This window comes from Choloepus didactylus, chromosome 3, assembly GCF_015220235.1.
Source record: "Choloepus didactylus isolate mChoDid1 chromosome 3, mChoDid1.pri, whole genome shotgun sequence".
NCBI lineage: Eukaryota > Metazoa > Chordata > Mammalia > Pilosa > Megalonychidae > Choloepus > Choloepus didactylus.
Genome location: NC_051309.1, coordinates 198,689,088 through 198,705,859, shown reverse-complemented (window position 1 = coordinate 198,705,859; position 16,772 = coordinate 198,689,088). Strand labels below are relative to the sequence as shown.

The 16,772-nt window shown below is 38.0% G+C and overlaps 1 protein-coding gene across 4 annotated transcripts in view; it reads right to left on the bottom strand.

Annotated features, from left to right (window-relative positions):
* Positions 1-16,772, bottom strand: part of WWC2 (WW and C2 domain containing 2) — a 255,600-nt gene that overhangs the window by 114,052 nt on the left and 124,776 nt on the right. For 2 of the 4 annotated variants that reach the window (XM_037831062.1, XM_037831066.1), the window contains exons 3-4: positions 1,829-2,032; positions 1,005-1,081 (exon numbers count right to left, since the gene is read on the bottom strand). The exons of the other annotated variants lie outside the window; for them this stretch is intronic. In XM_037831062.1, coding sequence (XP_037686990.1) covers positions 1,005-1,081; positions 1,829-2,032 — 281 coding nt within the window. The remainder of the gene's footprint in view (positions 1-1,004; positions 1,082-1,828; positions 2,033-16,772) is intronic. 4 annotated transcript variants of the gene reach the window in all.

The window sequence follows — 16,772 nt, the reverse complement described above, 5'->3', positions numbered from 1 at the left end:
TAAGTGCAGATATTAGAAAATAAGAAGGACTGAAACTGCTTGGGAGTATCCACCAAATATAAAGACACGCGGTATCTTTTGACGTAGCAATTCCACTCTGTTACACAGCCAACACAAATGTGTACATGCATACACTAAAAGACATGTTTAAGAATGTACATAAAGGTACAACTTTTAGTGATCAAAAATTGGAATAAACTCTAATGCCCATAAATAGTAGAAGGTCTAAAGAATTTATGGCATGTACACAAACATGTAATACTACACAGCAATAAAAGTGAATGTAGACGAACCTCAAAATACTGCTGAACAGAAGAAGTCAGACATCAAATACTACATACAGTATTGTTCCAGTTATGCCAAGTACAAAACAGAAAAAAATTAATCCATACTGTTGATGAGGCTAGTGTTACCTCTGGAGAAGAATGACGGTGAAATCTTGAGGGGACATGGCAGGAGCTTCGGGTGTCATGGTAATGGTCTATTTTGTGTTCCAGGTATTGGCTATGTGAGATACACTTGCGAACAAGGCATTAAGACATCAAAAAAATCAAAGATAAACAAGGTCCAGCCTTAACAGTAGTTTAGTTAAAGACTTAGGGGTAAGGAACTAGTGAAGTTTGGCCTCTTAGAAAAGGAAAGACCTGGAGACACAGGTTGTGGGCATCTTTAAGCATTGGGCTATCAAGAGTAAAAGCAGCTAGGCTCATCTCGGATGTAACTCTGCACAGTGAGGGAAAGTAAGTTATGAAGACTCAAATTTTAATTCAATACACTAACTGCTAACAATAAAAGCTGCCCAACAATGGAACACACTGTCTCAATAACAAGCACAATCCCAGTCACTGAGCTTGTTCAAACAAAGAGAGGAAGGCCACACAATAGATGTGAGGGGAGGAGTGTCCTATGCTGCAAGGACAAGGGAGATGACCACGGAGGCCTCTTCTACAGCTGTCAAATTCTATGCACGTGTTCAATGCAGAACCACAATAAAATAATCTTACCCTTAATCGTGTAGTGGAGATCTCAGCTTTTAAAATATCGGGATCATATTTAGTACTGGACGAAGATCCTGAGAATACTTTTGAAAGAAAAAAAAAGAAAAAAGTAACAATTTACAAGTTACAGTAACAGCTCTCAATTTAGAATTTACCAAGACTAAAAACAACATGCTCCAGTGGATACTCACTTTCTTTTTATAATTTCTTATTGTCATTCATCAGATACTTTAAAATAGAAAATGTATTCTGAGAATTGCTATCCCCAGAATAAACAGGAAAGTCATAAAGCCTCTGGTGCTTAATTTTCTTGTGGATTTTACATACTTATGTCGTTAGAAAACTATACAACAGATGCAGTTTAACAGAACTTTGGATTATTCAGAGACTTAAAATTCAAATGGAACTTCTGAGTCTATCATAGCTACTTCCTAAAACATGGCCAGCTCTAGGCTATCTTTTTACAGGATGAGGGAGAGGTGGTGAACAGAAATGTCATTCTTGCTAACCCACATCATCACCACTAAAAAGGGTACAAGGGTAGCAAAAAGGACCATATTATTTGCCTTGTTCTGAAAAGGTAAAAATTAACTCATAAATGAATAAAAGGCAATCAGGCAGAGGGAGAGCAGAAACAGAAGGTACACAGACTTGTATGTGGAATGGGGTTGAGGGGTTTACTGAGAAATCTGTGGTGTGCCATCATCCTCTCCCATGGCTTGGAGGAACTCTTCCTGCCTAGGAAGGAAAACTCCACAGAAATGCAAGTGGCCTTCTTTGTCTGCAAGTAGGTTCCCATTTCTGAGGTCTGAATAACCAACTGTACTTACAGCTTGTGCGAGAGCTCGACTTTTCCTTGTAAGCATCATTTAATCGTACATATTCATCCAAAGCCAAAGCCAGTCTTTGCTCCTTCACATGGTACAGCTCCTTCTGCGTCCTGAGTGCATCCTGAGCCACCGAGAGATAGTCCTTCAGCATTTTCTCCTGCTCCCCCCGCCATTGTTTTCTTGGATCTTCTATCTGTGTGGTTTCTGAAAATAAGTTGGTTGGTAGGTTTAAAAAACAGCTAGCTTCTGTTGCACTGCAACCCAGTGGCCTTGATTCCTGAAGATGACTGTTAGCTATGTAGCTTACACGGAGTGACCGCATGATTGTGAAAACCTTGTGGCTTACACTCCCTTTATCTGGTGTATGTACAGATGAGTAGAAAAATGGGAACAAAAATTAAATGAATAATGGGGGGATGGTATATTTTGGGTGTTCTTCTTGTATTTTTATTCTTACTTTTATTTTTTTTGGAGTAATGAAAATATTCGAAAATTGATTTTGGTGATGAAGGCACAGCTATATGATGGTACTGTAAACAATTGATAGTACACTGTGGATGATCGTAAGGTATGTGAATTAGTCTCAGTAAAACTGAATTGAAAAAAAACAGCTAGCTTAAATCTTTACACCCTCTTAGGAGTTTGTTATCATTTCTGAAGTGACTTCTGTGGAAATTTGATTCATTTTTATTTTATTTTAGCCAAGACCCCTCCCTCTCCTTTTCAGATCATTGTCAACAATTTATTCTCACTCTAAATCCATCATCCTTAATGCTGCCAAAGTAAGCTTCCACAGCTGTGATCAGGTCACTACTCCCCAAGAATTACCTGGCTCCCCAGTGCCTAAAGAATGAAAGCCAAACTACTTATCACCACATTCAAGGCTCTATATCATTTGAACCCAATCTACTTCCCACAGCACCTGGCTTCCACCCACTTAATAAAGGACACTCTTGCCATGTCACCCTCTACATCAGCATTACACGAAATGCGGTATGCAAACCAGCCCTGGTCCACAAACTGTCACATGTCCACAATGAGAAATGCAGATAAATCAAGAAATATTTTGAAATGTTTACAGCAATTTGAAATAGCTCTTACACATCTGTTGAGTCTAATAGTAATGTTTGGACTTGTATTTTATATGGCTTTACTTTTTTTTTTTTTTTTTTAATCTTCATTTTATTGAGATATATTCACATACCACGCAGTCATACAAAACAAATCGTACTTTCGATTGTTTACAGTACCATTACATAGTTGTACATTCATCACCTAAATCAATCTATATGGCTTTACTTTTATTTTCTATTTTTCTAATAATTAGTATAGTATTTTACAAAAATATCAGTTCATGATAGATTAGAAATTTTAAAAAAAATTTGTATTTTACAAAAATATCAGTCACTTCATGATGGATTAGAAATTAAAAAAAAAAAAAAATCCAAATCTTGGTCCTGGCTTGAGGAGAATGTTCTAATATGAGGCACCGATTCTTGGTTCTGTACTTCTGCACATTAGAATCACCCAGGGAGCTCTTGAAATATCCCATGAGCTATGCTGAAACCCAGGCCAATTAGACTCTCCAAGAATGGAACTCAGGCACTGGTATATTTAAAATCTCCTCAGTGAATCCAAAGAGCAGCCAAGGCTGATAGCCACTCCACTGAGACAAACCTCAAATGCTTTACCTCCACAAAGCTTCCCCAATCATCTTACCTGAAAATCATCTCTTCATCCTGTGTCCTCCTTAGTAGTTCATACTCATTTTATAAAACTTAAAACACATTCTTAATCATGTGAGCAACTATATAGGAGCATGGTTAAGCACAAAGGGAGAAAAAAAGGTATATAGATCACCCTAAACATTTTTTTTTAAATAGATATATGTAGTCATTTGTCAGAGATGTTGGGTTAAGGACCTGAGATGTACTGGACTCCAGCATTGGGGTGCAATGATATTTTACAAAGGAATGAACAATGTTTGTGAATCCATAAGAAGGTTAGTGAAGATTGGTTAAGAGATATTCTTCTATGTCTGCAGACACGTAACCCTCTACTGAAAAGACGGGATACTGGTTACCTCCTCATAGAGGGCAGGTTTGTGACTGGGAAAGGACATATAGAGGAGGCTTCTTGAGTGCTGGCAATGCTCTATTTTTTCACCTGTTGCAATTTCATGAATATTTGCTCTATAAATATTTGTTCAACTTACATACATCTGTCTATGCACTTTTCTGTATGTTGTATTTAACAATACAAATATTTTTAAAAAGTAAAATAATTCAACTTAATAATTCACCCCTTCAAATTAAAGGAGTGAAAGTTATGGAGTTACAACTTAAGATCTTGACTTCAATACAATACTAATACTCAGTGTACCCAAAAATCAAGTCAATAGCAACAGACATGGAAATGAAGAAATAATGGAATAAGCAAACTTTGAATAATTTCAAATAGATATTATAAATTTGTTCAAGAAATGAAGGAAAACATGAACATAATGAGAAGGGAAATGAAACATAAAAATGATCCAAAGAGAACACCTAGAGATGAAAAACACAATATCCGAAATGAAAAACTCATTGCATAGGATTAGCAGTAGATTAAACTCTGGAAAATATTAGTGAACTTGAAGGCATAGTGAGAGAAATTACTCAGGCAGAAACAAAAAGAAACAAAAAGGGGGGAAGGCTGGAAAAAAAAAAAGCAGGGCAATAATGACTGTAGTAGAACAAAGACATGTTCTTAAACTTAATCTGCATTCCTGTGGATATGAAACCATTTGAAAACAGCACCTTTAGAAGAAGTCATTTTTAGTTAAAGTGTAGACAACTGAATCAATTAATCTGAATTACTGGAGGCCTTATAAAGAAAAGCCAGAATTAGAAAAAGCCACAGGGAAGAGACCAAGGACATGGCCATGTGACAGGAGGCAGAGATGCATGCCAAAAAATGCCAAGGAATCACCAAAATGCTACAGACTTCAGAGACAAAGCACTGTCATGCCAACACCTTGATTTTGGATTTCTAGCCTCTGAAACCAGGAGCTAATAATGCTTGTTTAAGGTAACACACTGTGTGGTGTTTGTCACAGCAGCCTGGCAAACTAAGACAATGACTTAAAACAATATGGAGGGAGGATCCAAGATGGCAGCATAGAGAGGAGTGGAAGCTAAGTAGTCCCCCTGGAACAACTGAAAAAAAAAACAGAAACAACTAGTAAATAATCCGGAATAACTGCAGGGGGACAAACGTGACCGTCCACTTATCATACACCAACCTGAATTGGGAGGAATGCCTGAGATCACAGCATAAAATCTGTAAATAAAAACTGCGGATCCAAATCGGGAGACCCCTCCCCCATAGCCCGAGCTACAAAGCCTCGTGGTGTCAGAGAGAAGCTTTCTCCCAGCAAGCAAATATAGCTCAGCTGAGCTCCAGCCGGGGTTTTAATTAGCGAGTGTGAATGGCTCACTACGAGGTACGAATCCCCAACAAGTAGACAGAGGCTTTGGATGACGATTGACCTTGGAGAGCCGGAGGGTCGCCTCGGACTAGCTCTGTTCCTTTTTTGACTCAGTGGAGAAAGCCTCAGCTATTTTCAGTTCCCAGTTCTGTGATCCAGACAGGGGTGTGGCACAGGCAGAGAGAGACCATTGAAATGCTAATGACCTCCCCCTAAGGTGTCTATAGTCTCTAAGAGGAAAGGGGTGAGGCCCAGCTCTACTACCTGCCTTTCATTCAGAACTTACACCAGTCAAGAATTATAGGCTAATCTTTGCATCAGGCAGAGAGTGCCCCTGCACCGCCCGGCGGCCCGGGGCTTCCTTTGAGGGACGACACGCACTAGTGATGTAGCACAGCCTTCTCTCAGCAGAGGTCCTGGAAGATCACAGCTGAGAAGGGGGGCCCGCAAGGAAAACCCAGGGGTGCTACATCAATGCTGGTGGTTTGTGGGTCAGTGACAGAGAAAATCTGGGGCAAAACTGAAATGAAGGCTTAGACTCTTGCAACAACCTTGACTCTCCAGGAACACCTGCGAGATTTGAATATTAAAGCGTCCCTGCCTCCTTGACCACCAGACACATGCACCACGTTCAGGGTGGACAGCTCCAACAACAAACCCAAACTGAGTTCACCAACTGAACCCCACAAAAGTCATTTCCCCACACACCACAGAGACAGAGTTGGGGAGAACTGACTTGAGGGGTTCAGTTGCATACGCCATCTGCTGGTTAGTTGGAGAAAGTGTACACCACCAACTTGTATCTCTGAAAAATTAGATTGGTATTTTTTTTTCCACAACTTGAAAGAACCCTATCAAGCAAAGCAAATGCCAAGAGGCCAAAAACAACAGAAAATCTTAATGCATATGATAAAACCAGACGATATGGAGAACCCGATCCCAGACATCCAAATCAAAATATCAGAAGAGACACAGTACTTGGCACAATTAATCAAACAATCACAATCGAAGAATGAAAACATGGCACAGGATATAAAAGACATGAAGAAGACCATGGAGCAGGATAAAAGGGACATAAAGAAGACCATAGAAGAGCATAAAGAAGAAATTGCAAGATTAAATAAAAAAATAGAAGATCTTATGGAAATAAAAGAAATTGTTGGCCAAATTAAAAGACTCCGGATACTCATAATACAAGATTAGAAGAAGCTGAACAACGACTCAGTGTCCTAGAAGTCCACAGAACAGAAAATGAAAGAAAAAAAGAAAGAATGGAGAAACAAATCAAAAAGATTGAACAGGATCTCAGGGATACGATAGATAAAATAAAACGTCCAAATTTAAGACTCATTGGTGTCCCAGAAAGGGAAGAGAAGGGTAAAGGTATAGAAAGAGTATTCAAAGAAATTGTTGGGGAAAACTTCCCAAAACTTCTACACAATATAAATACACAAAGCATAAATGCCCAGTGAACTCCAAATAGAATAAATCCAAATAAACCCACTCCGAGACATATTCTGATCAGACTCTCAAATACTGAAGAGAAGGAGCAAGTTCTGAAAGCAGCGAGAGAAAAGCAATTCACCACATACAAAGGAAACAACATAAGACTAAGTTGTGACTACTCAGCGGCCACCATGGAGGCGAGAAGGCAGTGGCATGACATATTTAAAACTCTGAGAGAGAAAAATTTCCACCCAAGAATACTTTATCCAGCAAAACTCTCCTTCAAATTTGAGGGAAAGCTTAAATTTTTCACAGACAAACAAATGCTGAGAGAGTTTGCCAATAAAAGACCTGCCCTACAGATACTAAAGGGAGCCCTACCAACAAAGAAACAAAGAAAGTAGAAAGAGATATAGAGAATTTTAACAGACATATATAGAACCTTACATCCCATATCACCAGGACACTCATTTTTCTCTAGTGATCATGGATCTTTCCCCAGAATGGACCATATGCTGGGACATAAAACAAGCCTCAGTAAATTTAAAAACACAAAAAACAAAAAACAACTGAACATATTCAAAGCACAATCTCTGACCACAATGGAATACAAATAGAAGTCAATAATTTTTCAATTGTAACTCCACTGTTTACTTCCTGCATGATATTAAATACACAAACTCTAATGACAAATCAGTGGTTTTGAACTCAATGTAAAATATGTAGTTTTTAACAAGAATATAAATATAAAAATATAAAGGTGGGGAAATGGAGGAGTATAGGTACATAGTTTATGTGTCCTATTGAAATTAAGTTGGTATCAAAGAAAAACAAGATTGTTAGGGATTTAAGAGGTTAATTTTAAGCCCCTCAGTAAACACAAAGAAATTATGAGAGAATATGACCATAGAGATGAAAAGTAGAGTATGGGTTAAGAGAAATGGGGGAAGGGGCAATGGGGACTTAAGAAATGAGTGGAGGGTTGCTGTCTGAGGTGAAGGGAAATTTCTAGTAATGGATGGTGGGAAGGTGATAGCATTACAACATTCTAAATGTGATTAATCCCACTAATGGAATGCTAGGGAGGGGGTGGAATGGGAAGATTTAGGCTGTTTATATGTTTCCACAACTGAGGGGAAAAAAAAAAAAAAGACAGTCTAAATAGATGACAATTGAATGCCAAGGATGACCCTGGACAGGGTCTGAGGATGCAGAACAGGGGGCTCAAAGGGACATAGTTGAGACATAAGGAAAAGGAAATATAGAATGTAAGCTTTGTATCATTGTTGAATCTCTTGTACTTCTTAGCTGCGCTTAATGGGACTGCAAAAAAGAATGTTCTTGTTCACAGGAATTGTGTATGTGAATTACAGTGTTTGTTCAAGGATGTGTGCAGCTAGCTCTCATATGTTCAGAAGACAGAGCAATAGATGATGGATGATAGATAGGGAGAGAGGGAGGAAGGGAGAGAGGGGAAGAAATAGCAGTGTGACAACATGTTAAAGTTAGTGGATCGGGGTATCGGAGGGGGTCAGGGAATGCTGGAGTTCTGTGTAAGGGGTTTGTGTTGTTTTTGCAACCATTCCTAGAACTTTGAATTTATTTCAAAATAAAATGTAAAAAAAAAAAAAAAAAACAATATGAAGTGTTCTAACCAATGTATAATAGGAATCCCTATGAATTCAACACAAGGCTTTTATTAGCAGCTGACTTTAAAGTTTATATGAAAATGTCATTGCCCTATAATGGCCCAAACAATTTTGAAAAAGAACAAAGCTGGGAGACTTGTATTACCTGATTTCAAAGGCTTACTAAAAAGATACAGTGATCTAGATGATATGGTATTGGTATAAAGATACAGAGAGATCAATGGAACTGAATTTAAAAGTCCAGAAATAAATCTACATATATGTTATCAATTAATTTTTGGCAAAGGGGACAAGATAACTCAATGGAGGAAAGGATAGTCTTTTCAATAAAATGCCCTGGAACAACTACATGTCCTCATGGAATTACACACACACACACACAGATAGAACGCTGACCCTTCCTGTATACCACACAGAAAGATTAATTTGAAATGGGCCACTGACCAAATAGTAAAAGTTAAAACTATAAAAATTCTGGAAGAAAACAGGAAAAATCTTCTCCATCTTAGATTGACAAAGCTTTCTCAGGACACAAAAAGCATGAGCTAGAAAAGAAAAAATCTTGGTATATTAGATTTCCTAAAATTTAAACATTCTGGAAGGAAATACTTTTAATACATATATCTGACAAAGTCCTTTATCCAGAATATATAAAGAACTCTTTTATTTCAATAATAATAAAAGACAGACAAGCCATTTAAAAATGAACAAAAGGTTTTATCAGTCACTTCACAAAACAATATACATCAATTGCCAATAAGAACAGGAAAAGAGGCTCAACATCATCAATCATCAGAAAAATACAAATTAAAAACACAATGTAATACCATTACATACCGTCTAAAAACAAATTAAAAACACAATGTAATACCATTACATACCGTGCAAAAAAATTTAACAGGCAATGCCAAGTGTTGGACAGGATGTGGAACAAGCAGAACTCGCACTTACTGCTAAAAGGAATATAAAATGGTACAATCACTTTGGAAAACAATTTGGTGATTCAGTCCAGCAATTCTCCTTGTTATTTACTCAAGAGATATGAAACATGTCCACAAAACTAACTGTATACAAATGTTCATAACTAGTTTATTCATGATAGGCAAAAACTGGGAAAACCCAGATGTCCATCAATGGGTAACGGAAAAACAACTGTGGTACACCCATACAGTGAAATACTACTCAGTAATAAAAACAAATACTGATGCACATGCACAAGTCTCAAAAACATGTTCAGTAAAAGACGCCAGGTACAAAAGAGTACATGCTGTATGGTCCCATTTATATGAAATCCTGGGCAAAAGCAAATCTAATCTGTTTTGACAGAAAGCAGAAGTGGTTGCCAGAGGCCAGCAGCAGTGGAAGGACTCATCACACAATGGTGCATGGAGGATCTTTTTGAGATGATGGAAATAATTTACATCTTGATTGCTGTGATGGTTATGTGTTACACATTTGTTAAAACTCATGGAACTGCATACTTAAAAGAGATGCAATTTACTATGTATAAATTATACCTTGTTCAAGTTGAATTAAAGTAAGCTTGAAAAGCTTCAGGTAAGTGAGTACAATATTAAAGAGAACTGACGTGTAACAGGAACAATTATAACATTAACTCAAGTAACAGCCCTTGCCACTCTCAGTTGGTACAAAGAGCTACAGTTTGGGGAGTCGGGTCATCCAGGTTTTAATGCTGCTTCTCTTACTAGCCAGCTGTGAGACTTTAGGCAAATTATTTTACCTCTCTGATTCTCAAGTCTCTCAAATTGAAAAGGAAGCTGACATACTGGATGAATAACGGGATTTTTTCGGCTTTACCTTCATAGCAAACACTGTCGGTGCTCTATCTGAATATTCTCATATCTCATAATTTATACCAGGTCTGTGCACGTGCCCCCCCTGATTCATGCATTCTTCACTGTTAATCCTTCTCCAGCAGATTGTTTTGGGGCACTGGAGACTCCTGGCCTGCAGCCAATGGCTGGTGAAAGATACAAAAACCTCCAGGTAGAGCAAACTCTGAGATGCAATTCATACCTCAGGGCCATTCCCCAGTCATACCGAGTCTGGGCCTTAACAGAAATCACATCCTCTTTTGGGTTTTTTCCCCTTCACTATCCTTCTTCCCCCATTTGCTTACTGGGATCTCCTAAGATTTCTTTCATATCATTTTCACTTAAATTCTTGGCTTAGGGTCTGCTTCTGGGAGAACCCAGCCCAATTTAACCTTCTAAATCTATGAACATTGAGATGGATGAAATTTGATCCTGGAGGTACTTCTCATATTCTTATGTGAAGGTCTTAGAAATTCTTAGAGGGAATCTGGGAAAGAACAGAAGGGAGAAAGAGGAAGAATCACTCTTGAAAATATGAAAGGGAAAATAAACCTTTTATTAACAGACAACTGTTTAACAGCAGAGTCTATTGATGTTTTAAACACTTGATCTCATATCATACCTGAAAATACTTCCACAGTCCATTCTGAGTTGTTTTCTTAGGGGTAGAGAGAGTTTACATTAGTCAGCCCAGGAAAGACTCTGGAAGGGAAAGGGACAGATACAGAAGGATTATGGAATCCAGAAGGAAAGCCTTCCAACCAGAACCTCAGCATTTATTACTGGAAAGGGATGAAGAAACATTGAGGTCCAGGTGGAAAAGGAAAACAATACGCAATATTATCAGTGGGTGGTAGGAAGGCTACATTGTGAGAAAGCAAACAGGAAAAGGAGAGACAATACTTCCTTCTACCCATTACCTGGATAATTTAATGGATTCCACATTGGGAATGCTGAGGTTGAGATTGTATGAGATAAGGTGAAAAGCAAGATGAATTATTTGGGTAAAATACTGAAGAGTATTTTAAGAATATGAATGCTGGAAAAAAATAAGCCATGAGATACAATACACCAGTGGCTAAGATCATAAGCTCTGTATTCAGTATAACTGGGTTCAAATCCAGGCTTACCACTTACAAATTATGTGATCTTCAGCAACTTTTTAAACCCCTCCAGGGCTCAGTTTCCTCCTTATAAAGTGGAGCAACCCCATGGGGCTATTCTGAAGAGTAAATGAGATATTGCAATATGAAATCTTTATGACCAATTACCTCTGATGCTGCACTGCTGTTCACATTGTGCAGGCTGCAAAGAAGTTACAAGGTCACGTTGCTACTCCTACTCTTGGCTCAAGAGACCATTTGTGTCTGAAGTCTAAAACTAAAGCTCCTTACTCGGCATCCGTTGTGATCTACCACGGCTTGAATAGCTAATATCAATGGGATAGAGAGGTAAGTCATCTGTCTATCTACCTACCTACCTCCCTACCCACCCACCCACCCACCCACTCCTTATCCTCAATCTGAGTATGTGGAAGCAAAATGGGGGGGGGGAGTATTAGTATTTATAGATTATTAAATTATATAAAATTCCTTCTCCCCTTTCCTTAGTGGAATTTGCACACTCTATCATATATGTATTTACACAAGATATCAGGGGTAGATCTTCACATGTGACCTAGAAAACAAGCAAGAAAAGATTGCTTCTTGTTTCTTAGTATGAAATATAATGACATACTTTCTACTTGTTAGTGGATGGGCCATATAGTCTGGCCATTGTATGAATGAGACCTGTTCCTGACAAATTAGGCTAGAAAATTTATCAATTTGCTGGCATATCCAGTGCATGCTTCAAAATGCTTTGCATGTGAATCTCGGTCTTAATGTAGCCCAACTCACGAGCTGCAGTAAGTCAAAATCTCTGGGTATGAGATTGATAAAAGATCTGCTTTGGACCATGAGACTCTAAAATCTCATGAGACTGGTTCTGGTAATATTTAAAATGGTCACTAGGAATAAAGGGTTACACGAAACTAAAATGATTCAGGCTGTGAAGCCCAGGTCCTAGGATGGGACTGTTCAACGGGGCTGTACGGATAGAAACCCAGAACAAACTCCAGTGCTTCAGGCTATGAAGCTTCAGTCCCCTTAGGGCCAAGAGAGGTTCTGCATGAATAACAGAATATGGCCTGGGTCTGCCAGGCACATTGCAAATGCTGCCTCAGACAAACCTATTAAGTATTTAGAACACTAATTTTTCAAGATGTCAATATTTAAATATGCAAAACAAGCATAACTCATTTAATTGTGGGGGGGCGGGGAATGCTAGAATCAATGTCTAAAGAGGAGCTGTAGAACAGGGCAGTTTGGGGCAGAAAGCCTTGTAGCCAAGAATCTTCAAGGACATTGTCACTGTTAGGCAGCCTAGCCAATAGGTTTGGGGGTAATTTGTTATGGAGCAATACATAACTAATAAACCAACCAAATAAAAAGGTAATACAAATTGAAAATATATATAAAAAGTCAAAATGTTTTTAAGTTATAACAGAGTAAGATATATATTCTCAATTCTCTTTCAGTATCTTTAAAGGTTTGATCTAATCATTTTTCCTTCTATATTGAGGAACTGGTATGTTCTCAATAAAATATCTGTCAACAACTAAATTGCCACACAACACTGAAAGCAATATTGACTAGTCACTCGAATAAAGTGCAACAATAATAATAATAAACTATCAGCATTTTCTTTGTATAGATCAGCAGAACACTCAGCTAGACTGGTCTAAATATTTTAAGTTACAACAGATTCAGCAGGAAACATTTACATTTCTGAAATATTAAATAATCAAATATGAATTACAAAAGAGGGTTCCCAAAGGCACCTTAGAAGTCTTCATAAAACAGAGATGTACATGGTCAATAAATGTTTGAGTTTATTTATTATCTATTCATTACTTCTAAAACATTTATTGACCATATACATGCGTGAGGAGAAACAAGATGTATGGGCATGACGTTTCCAAGGAATATACAGAAAAACAGAAATTGTGACACATTAATTGAATAAAACAAGAAAGGACAACAATTTTATACAATAATGACAAGAGCTTTGAGAGGAGAATGGTCAAGTGCCATGGCAGTTTAAAGATACAGGGTTTTCGGCTGGCCAAAAAAGTAAGGCCCCATGAAACAGGCAATAATTAAATAGGGTTTTGAAAGGTTCAGGACAAGATGCTCTTCAGGACCTAGGCTGTTTACTTCTCTTGCCATCACAGAGCACTGCCCCGTTCACACAGGCCTTCAGAGGCACTGATTTTCTGTTATATTTCTTTCATCAGAAAGCCTTTCCAGACCTTATGATTTACTTGTGGTCTTCCTTCTACCAGGAAGTTTCTTCTTCTCCAAAACTTCCAAGCCTTGCCCAAACCCCCCTTAGTTAAATCAAATCATCCTTTGGTTATTAGTTTAAAGCACTTTCTCTAACTAACCATCTGTGCTGGTTTGGATGTATAATGTCCCCCAAAACACCATTATCTTTGATCCAGTCTTGTGTGGGCAGGAAACATATTGGTGTTGATTGGGATGGAGACTTTTGATTGGCTGTTTCCGTGGAGATGTGATCACTCAACTGTGGGCAAGATCTTTCACTGGATAATTTCCATGGAGGTGTGGCCCCGGCCATTCAGCATGGGCCTTGATTAGTTCACTATATAAGCTCAGACAGAAGGCGCAAGCTTGCTACAGCCAAGAGGGACACTTTGAAGAATGCACAGAAGCTGATAGAGGAACTGCAGCTTACAGAGACATTTTGGAGACAGCCTTTGAAAGCAGACTTTTGCTCTGGAGGAGCGAAGAGAGGACAAATGCCCCAAGAGCAACTGAGAGTGACATTTTGAAGAGAAGCTGTGGCCTAGAGAGGAACGTCCTGGGAGAAAGCCATTTTGAAACCAGAACCTGGAGCAGATGCCAGCCACATGCCTTCCCAGCTAACAGAGGTTTTCTGGACACCAGTGGCCATCCTCCAGTGAAGGTATTCGACCATTGATGCATTACCTTGGAAATTTTATGGCCTTAAGACTGCAACTGTGTAACGAAATAAACCCCCTTTATAAAAGCCAATCCATTTCTGGTGTTTTGCATTTCAGCAGCATTAGCAAACTAGAACACCATCGCTTCTACTGAGTATTTCCCTTGTTCTACTAGCACTATGGTTGTTCTCTTGACATTCTACTATACTTCTCATTTCTTCTCTAAGAGACTGTACACGCCAAGAGGCACTAGCCTTGGGTGTCTTCAATGTCAGGTTAATAAATGCAAAATTCATTTTTCAAACAATGGCATGCCTCAAAAGAGTTCTAAAGAGAATGGCAGGATTTTAGCTATATTTTAGGAAGATCAAAAGGGTTGATAGGTGCAGAAATGTTTATTGATAGGAAAGGATTATACATAAAGTGAAAAAAGCAGTTTATGAAACTATGTATAATATAGTCTCATTTGTGGTATAAAATACATTTAAAACCCTGTATATGTGCATATGTGTATGAAAAAGTCTGGAAAGATACAGACCAAAAGGTTTAGAATACTTAGTTATCTCTAGGTTGTGTGAATTTTTTCCTTCCTTTTGTTTATCTATATTTTTTTAACTTTTCTCCTATGCACATTTATTACTTTAATAAAATAAATTTAAAAATAAAAGGAAAAGAAACAAAAGGAACAAAGTAATAAGAGTCTGAATTAAGAGAATGGCAGTAGAAAAGAGGCTAAAGGAGCAAATCTGAGACATGTTATAGAGATAAAACAAATCAACAGGAATCTAAATTTTTTTCCACTTAGTACCATGTGGATTATAATGCTGTTTCAAAATACAATACAATCAAAGGAAAAGTGGAGGAATTCCATTTTGAACTTCGCTTGAAAGTTCTGATGGCAAAACTAGGTAGAAGTAGTCTATAGCTACAAATATTTGACAAAAGATTAGGACAATCAGAACCAGAAATATGGACAGGAAAGTCATTCACACAGGTTCCTTTCACAAAGGAAAATACTGTTGAAGATCAGACTGCCAAAGGACAGTGGACCAAGAGATGATGGTTAGGTCACAACTTTGGGGAGGAACATGATTAGGGACTCTCTAAAGGAATATAAGTCAAATGAGGAGAGAAAGAAGGAACAGTCAGAAGTAAGTAAAGTTAACATTCAAGTTTAAGGGCATAGCTATGTGCATTAACTCTACATCTAGACGGAAGATAAGGATGACTGAGAAAAAGTCACTGAATTTGACAACCATTTACAATATGTAAATTATCACATTTTCAGAAGCTAATATTGAACCATCACAGTATCTTACTAGGATATTTTAAGAATCTAAAATATTTTTCCTTGTAAAATACCTTAACAGCTTATCCTCTAAGAAAATATAAAAGATGAAATAAGACAAAGATGAAATAGAAGGGCCCAAAGTTTACTTCCTTCCTACTAAAGTAAGTAACTCTTCATATCAGCACCATATACAATTCAACAATTTTTTTCAAATATGAACACTAATGTGTTGTTTCAAAACCAATATTGAGGAGTTCAGATTGGAGCACAACACTAGTGCAAACACAGGCTATCCAATCTCTCCCACTTACAACTAAAAACCACAGACAGAATACATAAAACAATAAAAGGAGGACTATGAAAACTAAATAGCAAAGCAGATTGGGGAAGGAAATTACAACTTTTGGAATAATCATATGGCAGAGAATTTCCTACTTTTGTTGTTGTTTTATATTTCCCATTTCTCCTGGAACTGCAAATGGGGGGCAGACAGAAAAGGCTCCAACAAAAAATCCATTTTCTCTTGTCAGAGGACTGGAAGGGACAGGGGTTGCTGCAGCACATAGTTCTTTTGAGTCTATCAGGGCCATTCCAGGTAAACCCCGGGAATGAACCAGCAATTCCATGACAGCCAATAGCATGGCAGCAACAGCAGTAGCAACCCAATCCCCACTTTGCCCTGGGAAGTATACAATAGTGTGACAATGCTAAATTTTCAGCTTTCTAGCCAGAATATCAGAAAAGGAGACTCCATGGTAGCAAGACAATATGGGATAAGACCACAGAGGAGAGAGCTGAGAAAGGGATCCCTGAAACCTGTAATAAAGGTTCACCACTGAGCTGTGCATAATGAAAACTGACCGAAATCAACATAAGAAAGAATTTGAGGGCCGAACTACAAACTATGGTGTAGACAACTGTGTAGGACCTAGACTGGCTCCTGGGTGGCACCAGAGCAGAGCAGACAAGAAAGCTTTGACAAAGTTGATTTTGTTGTTGTTGTTGTCGTTGTTTCTTGTTTTCCTGACAAGGTTCTGAAAACTAAATTAACTTTAGAACAATAGCCCACAGAATATAGGGCAGAACTTACCATCTAAACCTAATCAGGTTGATTGCCTACTGAAACAATAAAATAAAATAATTAAATTAAAATATTTTCTCCAGAAGAGTTTAAGAAGACCCAAAGTCTCATGACATAATACTCAAAATGTATACAATCCAACATTA